Here is a 15347-nt window from a genome sequence, read left to right as displayed (position 1 = left end):
AAACTTTCGAGTTCTGATATAGATCGGTGCATTTTTTCGACTACTGATTCTATTTGCATTGTCTTGGAAGAAATTTTCTGGTTAAACAAACTTATAAATTAGATCGATTAGAAGCACATGCTGAGTTTACAAGTCCGAACTTTACCGTTTGAATTATGCATCTCGAAAGCAAGTAAGTTTATGAAAAAACGCTGCGTTCTCCTTTATTGTTCTAATTTATCAGGCGCGTCAGGAATTAATTTTCGGAAAAAAAATCGTCCGCACCTAATTTCCGCCACATATTTTACTGCCATCGCCGGAGACAAGGGACTCATTGCCACTGTTTTATCGCCGATGCGATGTGAAGAAAGTTATAACACCTGGAAAATTCAAAAAAGCTCCAGACAATACGTTGAAGTAAACTGAGCTTTTTTACGGCCGGTCTGAGTGCTTTCATTTCGAGACGTTTCAAGGCTCGAATTTTATCGAAATTCAATGTGAACCGTTCCGATATTAACATTAAAAAAGAACTCAAATGTTTATATAAAAGTCGCTTTTCCGTTTTCCCGGCTTGATTAGTTGAAGCGACTCGGACTTGCAAAACAATCCCGAGAATCCTACGACACGAGCAAATTTAATGCGGGCTTTTATTTCAGGAAGTGTGCTCTCTAAAGTGTTCTGGACACCAGATATAGAGCTTTGAAAAGTATAATACGGCACTATTCCGTTTTGAAATTTCAAGCTCGGGCATTTTATTACCGAACGTAAAACTTTAAATAACGTCGCTGCTTCGGTTTTCCAAGACACATAAACGTATACAAAATATCAAATAGGGTAAAACATCGATCGATTTTTGGAGGTTTAATTAAAAAGTCGCTTATTAATGGATAAATCAACGTGATCGGTTAAAAATTGGATTGGAAATGATAATTTTAACCGCGGCTTGTTTTTATTACCACAGTTTCGTTTTGGGTGTAATGTTAATTAAGCGGCTGTGTTTAGAGAATTATAAAAGCCATCAAGTATTTTGGATAATGGGTCTTTTCGAGTTTAATGTCATAATAAAAATTATAATGTTTGAAACAGATGGCGCTGCTATATCAATTCCTCTTATTTGGAATTTATTTCGCGCGTGGCTTTATCAGCATATTTAAATTGTAAAATGAGGTTTATGGTTGTTTTATGTTTAACCAGACAGGCACCAGTAAAACCCGTTATAAGCATATTAAGAAAAAATCACTTTATTACAGGATAATAATAAAGAGTTTCAGCAAATCTAAGACCAAATTCTTAGCAAAAATTCGCGAGAAAAACGCTGGTAAAAACCGTTTCTCAAAATCTTTCGTAGTTTCGAAGATATTGAACTTTCAAAATTTTCCAACTCAAAATTTTATATTACTATCTTAATGAGTCTTACCTTTTTATTTTTCCACGTCAAATTTTGCGTAAAATGAGTACTAATATTTTAATATTGTTGTATAAATAAGCGATATATCGACCGTGTTTGAATTAGGAACCGAAAAGCAACTAACTGAAACTGAACTCTATACTGAAAAAAATAAAATTTCGAATTCGAACTATCAAAGATCGATTTCTAAGCTAAAAAATCGCGAGAAAAACGATGGGGCAAACAGTTTTTTCTGTTCTAGTTTGAATTTGAAAAATAAAAATTAACTTAGTATCTAAAACTTTGAACTTTGATTTTGAGACCGGATTTTGATCCCGTGCAAAATTCTGTGTAAAATGAGCTCTAATAAAGCAAGTTTTAGTTATGAACAAATCCAATTTTTGACTTTCGGAAAATCTAAGACTGAAAACTGACATTTTTTATGAAATTTCAGATGAATAACTTATTCTTATTTGAATTTAAAGTTTGTTGAAAAAAAGTATGTTGACCCCTCTATGCTTCCATTCACGATTTTAAAATTTAATTATGGAAGTTTTAGGTGTGTGTTTTATACCATTTCATTTATTTAGCGTAACGTTCGCAAATTTAGAAAATCTGAAGTTTAACTATGAAAGTTTAGATGAAATCGCAACTAAAACACTAAAAGTTTCATTTCCTAAGAGAGATATTCCGCGCACCTATAAAACTATCGAACAAAAATCTTTAAAAAGTGCGCCAAAAGTGCACTTTTAGATGAAATCGAGCATGATTTATGTACAAACTTAAATACATTTAAGATTTTGCTCGTGTTTTCAGCAGGGTACACACATTGTTTCCAGCATGTAAAAACCCACTTTCCTCTCACACATCAAAACTAACAATAAAACATAAAGCCATAAAGAATGGAGTGATGTATGGATTATTTCCACCGTTGTGGCTTTGAGAAGCTTTCCCAATGCAATTCAATTTGAGCACAACTTCTCCCCAAGTTCCCATTTTAATTATAGCACAAATAATTTCGCGAATTGTCTTACCTTCGCTTATTAAAGACAATCTATACAACCACCGCTAACTCCACCGCCTAATCTCTGCCACTTTCGACATACAGCGTCGCGACGCTAATTCAAGAATCGCTTGTGTTATACAACATTAGATTTGCAGACTTTGTAACTTCCGCACAGCAACGAAACTTATTAATCTTACGACAACGCCTAATTTCGTCTGCGAGAATTTAATATATGAAATCTGGTGATAAAGTGTAAAGTCGCGGTATCGGATTGCTTCAAGGATTTATCTCCGTGTCGCGAAAGAAAGATGCAATCTGGCAACGTTCGAGAGTGGGTCGTTTACATGCAGTACAAGACTGCCGAATTGGTGTTTATTGGACGATTTATGATGAGGAAGAGGGTAGTTTAGAAATTTAATTAAACAACGGACGATCGGGATGATATAATTGAAAACGAATTACAGATAATGAACGAAATTATTGCTTCTAGACTTTTGGTAACTTTATATTTCAGTGCTCATGCGAGTTTGGGAAAAGTGAATGCGCTAATTTCGTTTCCATCACTTTGAACACCGCTCGAAATTCAACTGAATTTAGATTATATTACCCTTATCCCGAATTCTACGCTTCCAGTTTTTACTTACAAGTTTTAATTCCATCCCGTGTTCTCTTGTACACGCAGCTTTACTTAATAATGGTATTAATTATAATTTATCGCAATATTATCGAAGTTCTACAAGTTCTTCAATATTTAAAGGTTTGCTGAAACTAGCTTTGATGCTTTTTGCAAAGTTCTCCTCAACTAAAACTTAGCGGGAACCAAACAGTCTCTCATTTTATGCTCGACAAGCTCCTTCAAACTTCCGAGAAATAAAAAAAATATGTGGTGTGGTTAATCCCGATTTGCGTGTCAAGGGCGCTTGAGAAAGATTAAAACTTCCTGGAAGACCATGTAAACTTCTGGTAAAAGACAAATGGAACACCTTTAAATTGAAGACTGTCGCGCTCACGTTCTTTATTGAATTTAGCGACACAAACGAACCGTTCCTTCGCAGTACTGTCGAATTTTCTTCATAAACGCTAAAATTTAATATTAGTGCGCTTTTTTCATATGATAAATATTTGATTAAAGTTGGGTCGTTGAGCAAATTCTACTCCTCCATGTATTATTTACCGAAGCCTGCGGACTTTAGAGCGGATTTTTTGCGGTTAGCTCCTCCTTCTTCTTCGGAAAACAATGAGGCAACGGATGCAAAAACTGAAGCGAAAAGGGTTGATATATCGGGAGCTTTAGGACGCATTATAACTGTTGTTTCCAAAAGATTTAGCAAACTATTTTCAATCTTATGTCTCATCGATTTAGTTTCTTTGAACTCGGGCTAATGAGCCGAATCAAACGGAGGAGGAGACTTGAGATTTTTGTACTTCAGTTTAGTTCATGTTGACTGAATTAATAATGGTTCATTCTACCAACTCTTTAATCTAAATCTCGAACAAAGAACTCATCGATTATGCCAGTAATAATGAATGTGGAGAGAAAGGCCGTGAAACGAGCCTGAAAATTCTTTTAGATCGCTTGCTTCGGAACGATGTTTAGACACGGGCTGCAATAAACGATTTTTAGTGAGCTGCCTCAAGTTTGAACAAGGAAAATTTAAACACACGTCATGATTCTGTGCTAATTCTGTTCCAATTTATGCTGCAATTCCTAAATTTTTCGTTTTCATGTGTGAAAAATAAGAATGACGCACTCCAGAAGGTGTCTTATAAAATAAAATCGCCTCAACGTTAAAAGCTACGTATAAGTTATAAGCGAGATAGCGACTGAGTCTGAATTAGAGACTGAAAAGCGCTAACTTCTACATTAAAAAAATTAAAATTTTGAATTCAAACTATCTAAGATCGATTTCTAAGGTAAAAAATTGCGAGAAAAACGATTCCGAAAAGGGTTGTTTGATATTTGCCATAATAAGCAAAATAGTTTTCGAACCCCTAAAATTTTGGCGCTCTGGCGACAACCCACAATTTCAAACGCCTCTAACTCCTTATTTGTTGACGTACGAGAAAAATAAGAATATTTTTGGATTCAGCGCGAAATTCTTCGTTAAATGAGCCCATCTAACTGAAATTTCTTTAACAATTAAACGAGATATCGACCGAATTTCATTTTCAGAGGGCGATTTTAGGGTCATTTTTAAGACGCTGTTTCGGGTCGAAAACTGCGTATATTATTATCGAATTATATATCGATCGAAAGAGAAGCTCGAGATCTATCAACTGGCCAAATCTCAGAACGATGGGGCAAGTAGGTTACGAGGGGCGATCAAAAATCGAAAAATTGAAAATTTTTCATCGAGTCGCGAAATTTTTTTGCCCAAAAAAGCGTTTTTTTTGAGACATACACCAATTTTTCAAAAATATCATGGGTAGCACCAAATTAAGGGATTGCAGATTAAACTTATGACGTGTGTTTAAAGTCTTTTTGCGATGATGTTCAAACTTGACGCACCTTTTTAGTTGAGTGCTGAAATTCTTCCAGAACGTGTCTGATAAAATCAAATCGCGCCAACGTTATAAGCTCATCGTGGATATTGAACTCTTAAGAAGAGTCTCCCACGCAAGTCACAGTAAACAATATAAGTATATGCATTTTATATATAGCTCCATTTTCGAGGATATTGCTTCTGCGTTTCGAGCCTGGCACATTTGAATAACGATATATCTCAAGTGTCTTGCTCTTTCCTAGATCTGTATATGAAAATACCTAATGCATAACTTTGGTATTAAATTCTTCTAGCATCTCGTGTAAGTCTCCACTTTTCGCTTTGACAACGTATTAGAAATTTCAGTCGTTTATTGATGAGCGGGCCAGAGTTGCGCCCCGGAATGCCTATTTGGAGATTTAGCAACATAAATAGTCTTCAAAAAGCTTCGAAAGCCGCGGAATTTCAATAAACTCATTAAAATGTTAATTTTAAATCTCAACAGATGACAGGGTGTGTAAGTAACGATAACGTCGAGATGGAAATTTAATGCCATACGTGTTCTAACTCGACACGAGCAAATAAAAGTTGAAAATTTCAACAACTGAAATTAAGTTTGCCGAGTTTAGAGAATTTAAAAATACAACACGAACAAGGAGCGAGGAAATAATCCACAAGTACGTAACTTGCCAGGTGTACATTTTTTCACCTCAAATTATTTATATTTGGAGGGGTGGAGGCATCCGGAAGAAATTTCCGGACTATTTGAGGTATTTCATCTAAACGCTAATAAAAAACACGTAAAATTTAATGTTCCAATTATGTTTTCATTAGATCCTTCCGGGCGAAGGGCATCTTTATTTACCGTAACGCTGTCGTAGTGATAGCCCAAGAGGTGGCTAAATGTTGGTAGTAAACATTACAGGGTAGAGACGAGCTCCTAAATCAGAGTGTAAACAGTTTGATGAACAGTTGGGCCTTTTCGGTAATTACTGCAGGACCGGAGTTAGGGAGACCACATCAGCCGGTGAGCCATCACTCTTGTCGCATTGGCGTGTCACCTCGGTCTTGATATGCGAGATTAATTAAAGCTCTCGAGAACTGAAGAAGTGAAAAGGGTGCAGGATTGACGAGGAAGTCGTCGCGATGTGGTCTGTTGATTTTTTACAATTAACGGCTTTCACTGTGGTTTAAAAGACGGAAAATTACGATTTATCCAAAAATAAACTGTTATTTATAATTGGGGTTTTAATTAAAAAAACGTGAGTAATTTATGAAATGTTGAAGCAAGCGACATTTGAATGTTGAGCTTTATGAGACCGTCGTCGCAACTTTAATTTAAGGTATCAGAGTTTAGTGGTGTTTTAAGGGAGTTTTCGCTAAAAGGGTTGGAAGATATCCCGCTATAAAACAGGAAAAACAATTCAATCGCGGCTTGTCATAACAGTAAAAGAAGCCTAAGCCTTTTTATATAAAAATATCATCAGTCGTGTCACGACCGTCAATCTATCGATGCATGGTAATGACTACCCTCGGATTGTCGGCATAAAGTTTATCCCATCCGTTCATTCCTCAATATCAGCGATTCCAGATCTGGAATACGTAATACCAACATGACACGAGGGAAAACTCACAATGTGTGCTTAACTTTTACTTTTTGTTGCTTTATCCACATACAAATTCAACTTCTCTATTCCCTAGACCATTTTTACGGTTCGTCACTTTTACAATTTTCCGATGGAGGTCCCGAGAGTCGACGTTCTTTCCGTAGCAAAAACAAAATTATTTTCTTTCTGAAACGATACGAATTAATTCGGAAAAGTCGTTTTCATTTTTGTTAATCCAACGATCTATAATTATATAGCAAATCCTCCAATGCTCTAGACAAAAAAAGAAGTAGTCAACCATAAAATGGAACTAAGTAGAAGTAATACGGACAATGCTGTGTTCCATAAAAGCATGTGCTGTAAAAACTCTCGGTTGCCTCCCTTTTACAGCACAAACGACCAGAGAAGTCTGAATTTATGGGCTTTGTGTCCGTTGCTCTTTGCACTGCAGTATTTTATCAGACGTTGCTGATCGGCTCAATCACGCCAATATTGGACTCAGTTAAATTTCAGGCCAATTAAACACGTCTCGTTATGCAATGTTTATTATCGTTTTCATTGCATTCTGAGGCTTATTTTACTTTTGATAATCACGAGCTTGAGGCGCTCAGCTTTGAAGTCAGCTACATATGATGGCATCATCCTTAATATTTACGCTTCACTGGTTTGCGAATATTCGTAATAATTTCATGCAACACACCAGTTTTTAAGCGGAGGCCTTTTATGTTATCATTCAAACTTCCACAACGTATACATAAATAATGAAGCAGCCATTAAATTGAAACGAATTGCCCTTCACCGCTGTGTATCTAATAATAACACTAGTTCACAAATTTTGAACAACATTGTCACAGGCGCAGCGAAAAGTTTTTCTAAACTTGCACTGCCTCTTGATTCTGTCATAGAATTTTTTATATTTTAAATAAACTTAAAGACGTTTTCGTATCAATTTAGATAATTATCGTAATTTTCATCGATTACAGCCATCAGGGTCCGAAAAAAATTCAAGTGAAAGCGCAAAAAATAAATTTTTAGTGACATCTACCTTTGCATTTTCGTGCTAACTTTCCAACAAATTGGCAGGTATTTTTAATAGTTACCCATTCCGTTTCAGAAAATGCTGAATAATTCCTTTCAAATGTTTTCACCTTCTAATTTTTTTGGTCTATAAGCAAATTAAGAACTCTTCATCATAAGAAGTGTTGTATTCTGGGCTGCACTAGCATTAACGTCATTTTAAAACTGATTGGGTCTACAAGTTACGATTTTGTAAGCAATGGCATAGATTTTTTAATGAAATGGTCAAAAATTAACTAACATTTTTTGAAAAACTTTTCAATTTTTTTTGTCTTCTGACTTCAAAATGATAAGAGATAGCAATGCATTTTAGTGCATCAAAAGGCAAAATCTTTTCGATGATGCATTGCGATGAAAAATCAATAAAATAATTCTTGAGTTATATGGAAAATGGCATATGAAAATTCCCAAAAAAAAGTTTTTTTTTTGAGACATAACACTAATTTTTCAAAAATATCATGGGAAGTACAAACCTTAGCGATGAGATTTTAGGTCGTTGGAAACCTTATTAAATTTGCTTTCCAAATCACTATTCCGTAATTTTGCGAGTCTTCAAGAAAAACTGAAGAAAATAAATTTTTGTACAATTGAACCTAAAAAAAAATTTCAAAAATTTCATTTTTTTTTTAAATTCGGACTTCATGTAGCAAACCAGCTTTTCTCAAAAATTCGTTGACTAGTGTAATTTATTGCTACATTAAAGTCGTCTTTATAGAGTTTCCCGAAAATTCAATCTCGGTCATGGACAAATGTATGGCATTAACATCACTTCTGATTCAATTTTTTGATATTTTATAATCCTGTCGATACATCAATCCTAAAAGGAGTTTCTCCTTTCCTTTCTGTTGATGAAATTAATAGTGGTCTGTCGACTCAAGCGAGGATAATTTGTAAAGTGTCATATATCTGCTGTTAGGACGCCACTCATAAAATTAAATACTTCTGAAAGGGATTGCAGTGTTCGGAACGAAAGTTGAAAACTCTTGTTTGCGAAAGTTGTTGGTACAAATGCATTTTGTGAAGTTTGTTTGCTGAACGCTTGCAGTATTATTTATAAGCTCGGTTGAGGTGACACTAATTCCATAAATGCACGTATTAATGAATTACCGCCAATGGAAAAGTTACCGCGCTGATATATCTGTGCATTGTTTTCATTTAATTTTTAACAGTGTTCACTTTTTTATGGAAATCCTGCTGTGCAAATTGTACATTTTGTTGCATTATTAAAATTTGCATGTTTTGTATTATTAATATTGACACAAGCGTTGAGTTTACCAGTTTATAACGAAATACTCATTGTTTGCACCCGCAAATATGAATACCTCAATTTCAAAACTACAAATTGTGATTACTTTTTAATCATTCACGGAGTTAGTTTTTCGATGAAATTCGGAACTGCCGGATTACACTGTCATTGTTCCCTCGTTACATCCAAGACTCGTGTTCTTTGAAGTATTTAACTCCAATGACCCTCGAGCTAATCCCAAAATTCCCTTCGACTTTTTCGGCAGTGTTTACTGCAAGGTTACAAATAAATGTCTCTTAAAGTGCCAACGCCTATGACGCTCTCGAGTGAGACAGAATCCAAGAAAACGAAAGATTGCTATCTGGTCTTCCGCACGTTTCACGCTTCAAATAAACGACAGATTTTTGCGGGATTGTCTCCACTTATTAATTCTTTTCTGCTGTATTTTCACCGTTTCCGTTTTCCACAAACCAATCGAGAATACCAAACCTAAAGCATTTCCGCAAGGATCTAATTAATACGACGATTTGTTCAAATTCCCGTAGGATTTATTATTTTTTCACGACTGTCGTAATTAAATGTATGTACTTTGAATTCTGTCGTTTTTAACATTTGGCTCTGAAATCTGAAATACGTTTGTAATCTGTTGTGGCGGTGCTGAAACGAGTGAATAATAAATGAGCTGTTTTTAATCTTTCAATATGTTTGCTCGTCTTATTTTGTAGAATAAAAAACGAACACAACATATTTAGTTGAAATAAAATAACGAAGGCTATTAACAGATATTTTTGTTTCGAATGTAATTAAAATCGGTACGAATCGGATTTTAAAAAAATTGCGATTATTTGCACTGTTATCGTTAGTTTTGATTTCTGGATTAATGTTTTATATTTACAAATTAATGTGGAAATGGATTATTTATACATTTTTGCAGTTACAGCAGTCACAATAAATTTTATTTTATTTTAAAAATGGTGGATGCGCCGGCTCAATTTTTCTGTGATTTCATATAAGCTATGTATATTACCTAAATTTGTAAATTATTCGTGAATATTTACCGAAATCATGCAATTCGAGGCCCAAATTAGTAACTCATTAATGAAATATTCCAATTACATTAAAACAGATGCATAATTGAAAATTCTCATTACAACTAAAACGCGTCTGATCTGTATTAATTTATGGCTCAGTTTCTAGAGCTACTGTAATAATAATGATGATAACACAACCGAGTGCACGTAAAAGACAACAATCCTGCCGTTGTAAAATTTAATAAAAGCAATAAGCCGCGCAGGTACTTCTGAAGATGACATTTCCATAAAGTGGTTCCAGAGCGGAAAGTTGTCTGCACTCGACATGGCCAGAATGACAAATCCAGTCGATTGATCGCGGCAGCATTGTACCGAAATGGAAACCGGACCACCTTAATGCGTTTGCTTTCCGGTTTAAAATGTCCTGGAATCGCGCACCCTTTTAAAGAAGGGAAGACCGTTTGATTTTGCTTCACCGATTTCTTATTGTAAAATTTTAACAGGGCGAAAAGATATTTCCACGGTCACGGTTTATAAACATTTCACGGGGTCACCAATGTTGCCGGGCCAATTTTAGTAAAAGCTGCCGGAATTATTAAGCAAAATGTGGGAAGTGTATTCCGTGTTCAACCAACGTAATTGGGAATTGTTGCTGCTGATGTAAAGGTGTGTTTGATGGCTGTGAAATGTGGAGGCATATGCAAGAAGACAAGGAAAAATTTCTGTGTTAATTGGAAAATTTGTATCTGTCTCATGGAAAGTTTTTTTCGCATATTGCGTGACAATGGAAATAGTGATGCATAGATCCATATATTTTCTGCACGTAGCGGCTTCGTAATGATTTTTCCTCTGAATTAACCGAGTGACGCCATTAAACGTATAAAATTCGGGTGAGTTGGGATGGCGTTAATGTATTGGAAGATCGTAAATGCAGCTATGCAAGCCACGTTTTCCTAATGTTAGTCAGAAAAGCCATAATGGCCGCGCTCAACCAACGGTTGAACCATTTTCTTTTTATCATAGAAAACAAGCATCGACCCAATTAACCCCCGCAGGTTTTTTTATTCTAGGTTTAGTAATAATCCACTTTTCATGATCGTATAAAATAAGAATTATCCTGACCCACATCACGCTTAATTGGTCGCAGGAACCTCTGGGAAATAATCGGTAGATATGCGAAATTTCAAGAGATTAACCTCTCAATATTGGAGTGTTTAATCGTACTGGATCAAGCATAAACTTTCCTGCATTCCCACGCGAATGCAAGGTACGTCTTAAAGCGATGTGGGAATAAACTGCATCAAATAGCACTTGAAACTTACTGCTTGAGGTGGTCAAAGTCAGAATCGAACCATGCAAATGCAGTCTCGATCTGTGCTTTGAAACTTCAATTAAGTTCCACAGAACTGAAAAGACATTTTCCCTGAAGAAAAACTAAATTTAAATCTTTGTAGTACATAAAGTACAAATTTCCATGCAAATTTTGGGTGGCTCTTGTTTATTGCCACGTTGTAAACCCACTTTTCAAACATCTTCAAGAAATACGTGTTTTGATGAAATAAATGACAAATTTCCACTCGGCACTTTGTCAACTGAAAAACGTAACTTTCACGCTGTTGCAACTTTAATTTCATTAGTCAGATTAAGTTCTCATCAGACCAAATTAGAAATCGTTAGTGTCGAGGTATCACGAAAGATGATATCCTAGAAAGCTCCAACACAAATAAGAGCTTTGTCAACGTGAAACTTGAAGCGAATAGTTAAATAAAGTTTCAAGACGGATCATCAGTCGCTGTTTTCCAGTTAAATGTCACCTTTTTGCTGAAAACTAATTAGTTTCCCTACAATATTATAAAACCGGATTAAAATCAATATTTGTAATTATTTCAGTTTCGCCACGTTCACGCTCTGTGCTATCAAATTGCATTTCCCTTTAATAACAAACAATAATTTGTTCAATGGATTGCTGACACAGTGAAACCACACGTTTTGCTGGGACCACAGATATTTTCTTGCAAAATAACAGAGCTTTCAGTTGTAATTTTCCTTTGACTGATGAAATAAAATGGTCTACGTCGCCGGGTTCTGTCGCGGTTTTTCAAAGAACATTGATATGCTTGTTATACAGGATTCCGATGTCAAGCGTGTTAAAATAACAACAAAAAAACTGTTTTGCCGAAGAAAGACTTTTAGAACTGAAAAACACTAGCGAAAACAAAACCCACATATTTTTCAGGAAATAGGTTTAGTTCGTTTCAACAATTCAACCATTAGTGATCACACTGAAGCCACTAAAGTGGTCACCAATTTTGTAGTATCGAGCACCGGGAGATTTAACAGAATGTTAATTAGTTCAAAATAAAAAAATGCAAATTTAATCGTGTGTACAGAGTATTTCAGGCTTTCAGGATTCACGAGTTGGCAATCAATCTAGAGATTTTTATTCGACACATTTTATGGAAATATTTTTGATGGGATTAAAATTCAAGAAGACTGCGCTGAACGTGTTGCGAGTGAAAATGCATTCAGGTAAAACATTAATTTTATTTCAGTCTAAATCCTACTGAAGCTTCTCTGTATAGAAATATAATATTATTTTTAGTTCGCCACATCAAAAAGTGATTTATTCCGTTAAAAACAAAGTTTCTACGTTTGAAATACTTCAGAATCTGCCTGTTTTTACTATTAATCATTTTTTTTCTTTCAGAAACTGAAGGAGCTTTGAAACAGAAAATTCCATTTATCTGATTAAAATTTAATTGTCGTCGCCTTAGTTACTTACATTTTTTAAAATCCTGGATATGAAATGGCGCAAATATTAAATTAGTGTTTGAAATTAAAATCGGAGAGTAATAATTCGCCGAACATCCAAGAACTTCGCAAATTCTCCCAAAACTTCATTTAATGAGTTTTTGTTAACTATGTGCGACGGAATCTTGATCTTGTACTTCTGTTCGAACCTGGCTGACACAAAACAGTAGACAAATTAGCACCAATTAAAAGAACTCTACAAATATACCAAAACAATTTCGATCAAAACTTCAACTTTTCTTGAGCTGACCTACATTTTTGTATTTCGGAGAGTTCCGTTTAATCTAAACTTCCTTTTATGACTGTTAAACAGTGAAGTTGACACGTTGTGAGAATTAAAGTAATATCTTTTGTGTTGCTGTGAATCGCCGCTAACTTTTTAAATTTAAGAGGTCGTGCTTCAGAAAAGCACGGTTAATTTCTTAAGAAATTATTTTTGACACCGGTAATAATCCGGGCTAAACCGGAAGATAAAGCTTCATTATCGACCCCACTTTATTGTTTGTGCTAACTCCATTTAAATTAAACTTTACATCACCTCTTTGCATGAAAGGAACTCTCTCCAAGAGGGAGAGTTTAAAAATCCGATTTTGGAGCTTTAACTAATGATTTTAACCACATTTTGTCAACATAATTTTGCAACAATTAAAAGTCTGCAGAATTCCCTCGGCCACAAAGTATTTTATTTACCACTGACTTTGGATGGCCGATGCTCCTTCAGGAGTTACAAGTTTGGATCCACGATTTCGATCGGGGTTCTCTAATCCCGAGGGACGTTACCGAATTTGAGTGAATGAAACTTAATAATTTATATGGAACTCTACGTACAAAAACCGGAAAACTTGATACTTTCCTGGGATCGGATATTTCAACACTTTAAAAAATGTAAACGTCGAATAACGTGTCCAAAAACTAAAGTTGAACCTGTGGGAATAACGCCAATGGAAAACTTGGTACTTAAAACTTCCATACACAAAATTGTCGAGGAATTTATCGGGAAATCATTACTTCATGTAGTTTATACAAGTTGAGTTATGAGATATAAAACTGTGTCGTAAAGTTGTATTTCATAAAGTACATGAGATTGTGTAATAAAACAAATAATGACCACTTGGTGCTAAATGCTTAATCAGTTTTGGACACGGATGTTTCAGTGTAAAATTTTACGTCCCACACTTTTCTTTCACGACTGTCTATTAGATCTGCTTTGTTGAAACCGCTAGACAAATGTTGGGTAGTTTCAAACAATATGGGGTTGAATATGATAAAATAATTAAACAGGCAACTGAGTTAGCAAACTCATTTCATATGGTGCTGCATCTTTCAATTAAATAGTAAAAAGGGATTTGTGATGTCCATTTCGGAGCTTGTTATGAGAAAAGTTTTAAACAGGAACAACAAATTACAATTTTTGATGTCTTTTTGAAGTTGATTTATTCCATATAGTCTAGTTGTTTACTTTATTTAAAACAGCGCAGAATAAATTTAAATGTTTCATAATATTTTGGTGTGTTATAAATGAAATTTGATGCTAATAATTGACGTCAAAATTATTTTACTCATGACAAAAATTATTACATAAATATTAATATCGTTAAATTAATAAATAAATAATTGTATTAATAAAATTACAAATATTTCCATTAGGCTTAGGTTTCGGTAAATAATTGGGCGATTAATACGTATAATACTTTTATTATTTCTTAATGCAAATATACAATTTGAAATAAACATTTAACCGTGGATGATAAAACAGTTAAACGACCAGCTCCTCCCCCTAGCTAGATCGTCTAATTACAGGGTGACAAGACGTGCACAATGTCCAAAACGTGCTTCAACAACTTCAGTCATTGGTCAATTCAATTTACTGTACACTTTACACCATTTCCAAACCACTCGCAATATGACACAATATTTACAATTTCTCTTGTAACACACTCTACGATTACGTAACCGCAAATCCCACGCCCACCGTTAACCACAGCGCCCCAACCGCCGCCCCCGCCGCACTCTTAACTCTCTGGCCGTCGTCAGCCATCACGCTGCTGGCGACCACCACCGGAGATCCGGCGGCTGCAACGCTGGAGACTTCGGGGGCGACACATGCCGCCACCTGAGGGACGGTGTAGTTGTCGATGCCTTGGCACCGGAGGCGGTGCTCGCCCAGACAAGCGCTATAAGCGACAGCGTGGGGAATATAACTCTGGTCGAAAGTTCCAGTGAAGAGGGTGGTTGCGAGAGGACCCAGAGCATAAACGGGGACATCTTCGCCGCCGTGGGTGGCCCATTGGCGGGGGACGGCAGAACCGTGGACTTGGTTACGGTCATCAGAAACGGTGGTTGTGTTCATGGGGACGATACGGGGGGTGGCGTAGCCGGGGCCGTTGCCGTATAGGATGGTGGTGTATGGCTGGCCGTCGATATCAGACACCTTGCTATCAGGACCTGAAAAAATGATTGTTTCATACACCGCATCAATATTGTTTCAGTTTGAATTAATTGTTTAATCGGCTTAGCTGATCCATTCGAAACATGATAAAGCCTCACTTAAACGGATTATACCAGATCGATAAATTCCATCTTCGGTCAACAACGAATCCCAGGCCTTTATTTATTCAATATTTTCAGCGTACCTCAGGACAAATATCTTAAAATTAGATCCTAGCGTCTTGCAAAATCTATTGTATTATAGGCTAAATAATTTTATCTTCAAAGTACAG

The 15347-nt window shown here is 35.6% G+C and overlaps 1 protein-coding gene across 2 annotated transcripts in view; it reads right to left on the bottom strand.

The window, feature by feature from the left end:
* Positions 1–14302: 14302 nt before the first annotated feature.
* Positions 14303–15347, bottom strand: part of LOC148173157 (alkaline phosphatase-like) — a 71309-nt gene continuing 70264 nt past the window's right edge. For both annotated transcript variants that reach the window (XM_088039532.1, XM_088039531.1), the window contains exon 9: positions 14303–15072. In XM_088039532.1, the coding sequence (XP_087895658.1) occupies positions 14573–15072 (500 nt within the window). In that variant the 3' untranslated portion in view covers positions 14303–14572. The remainder of the gene's footprint in view (positions 15073–15347) is intronic.

This window comes from Gnatocerus cornutus, chromosome 6, assembly GCF_029298725.1.
Source record: "Gnatocerus cornutus isolate USDA-ARS CGAHR chromosome 6, icGnaCorn1.1, whole genome shotgun sequence".
NCBI classification, from domain to species: Eukaryota; Metazoa; Arthropoda; class Insecta; order Coleoptera; family Tenebrionidae; genus Gnatocerus; species Gnatocerus cornutus.
This window is presented reverse-complemented; position numbering and strand designations above follow the sequence as displayed.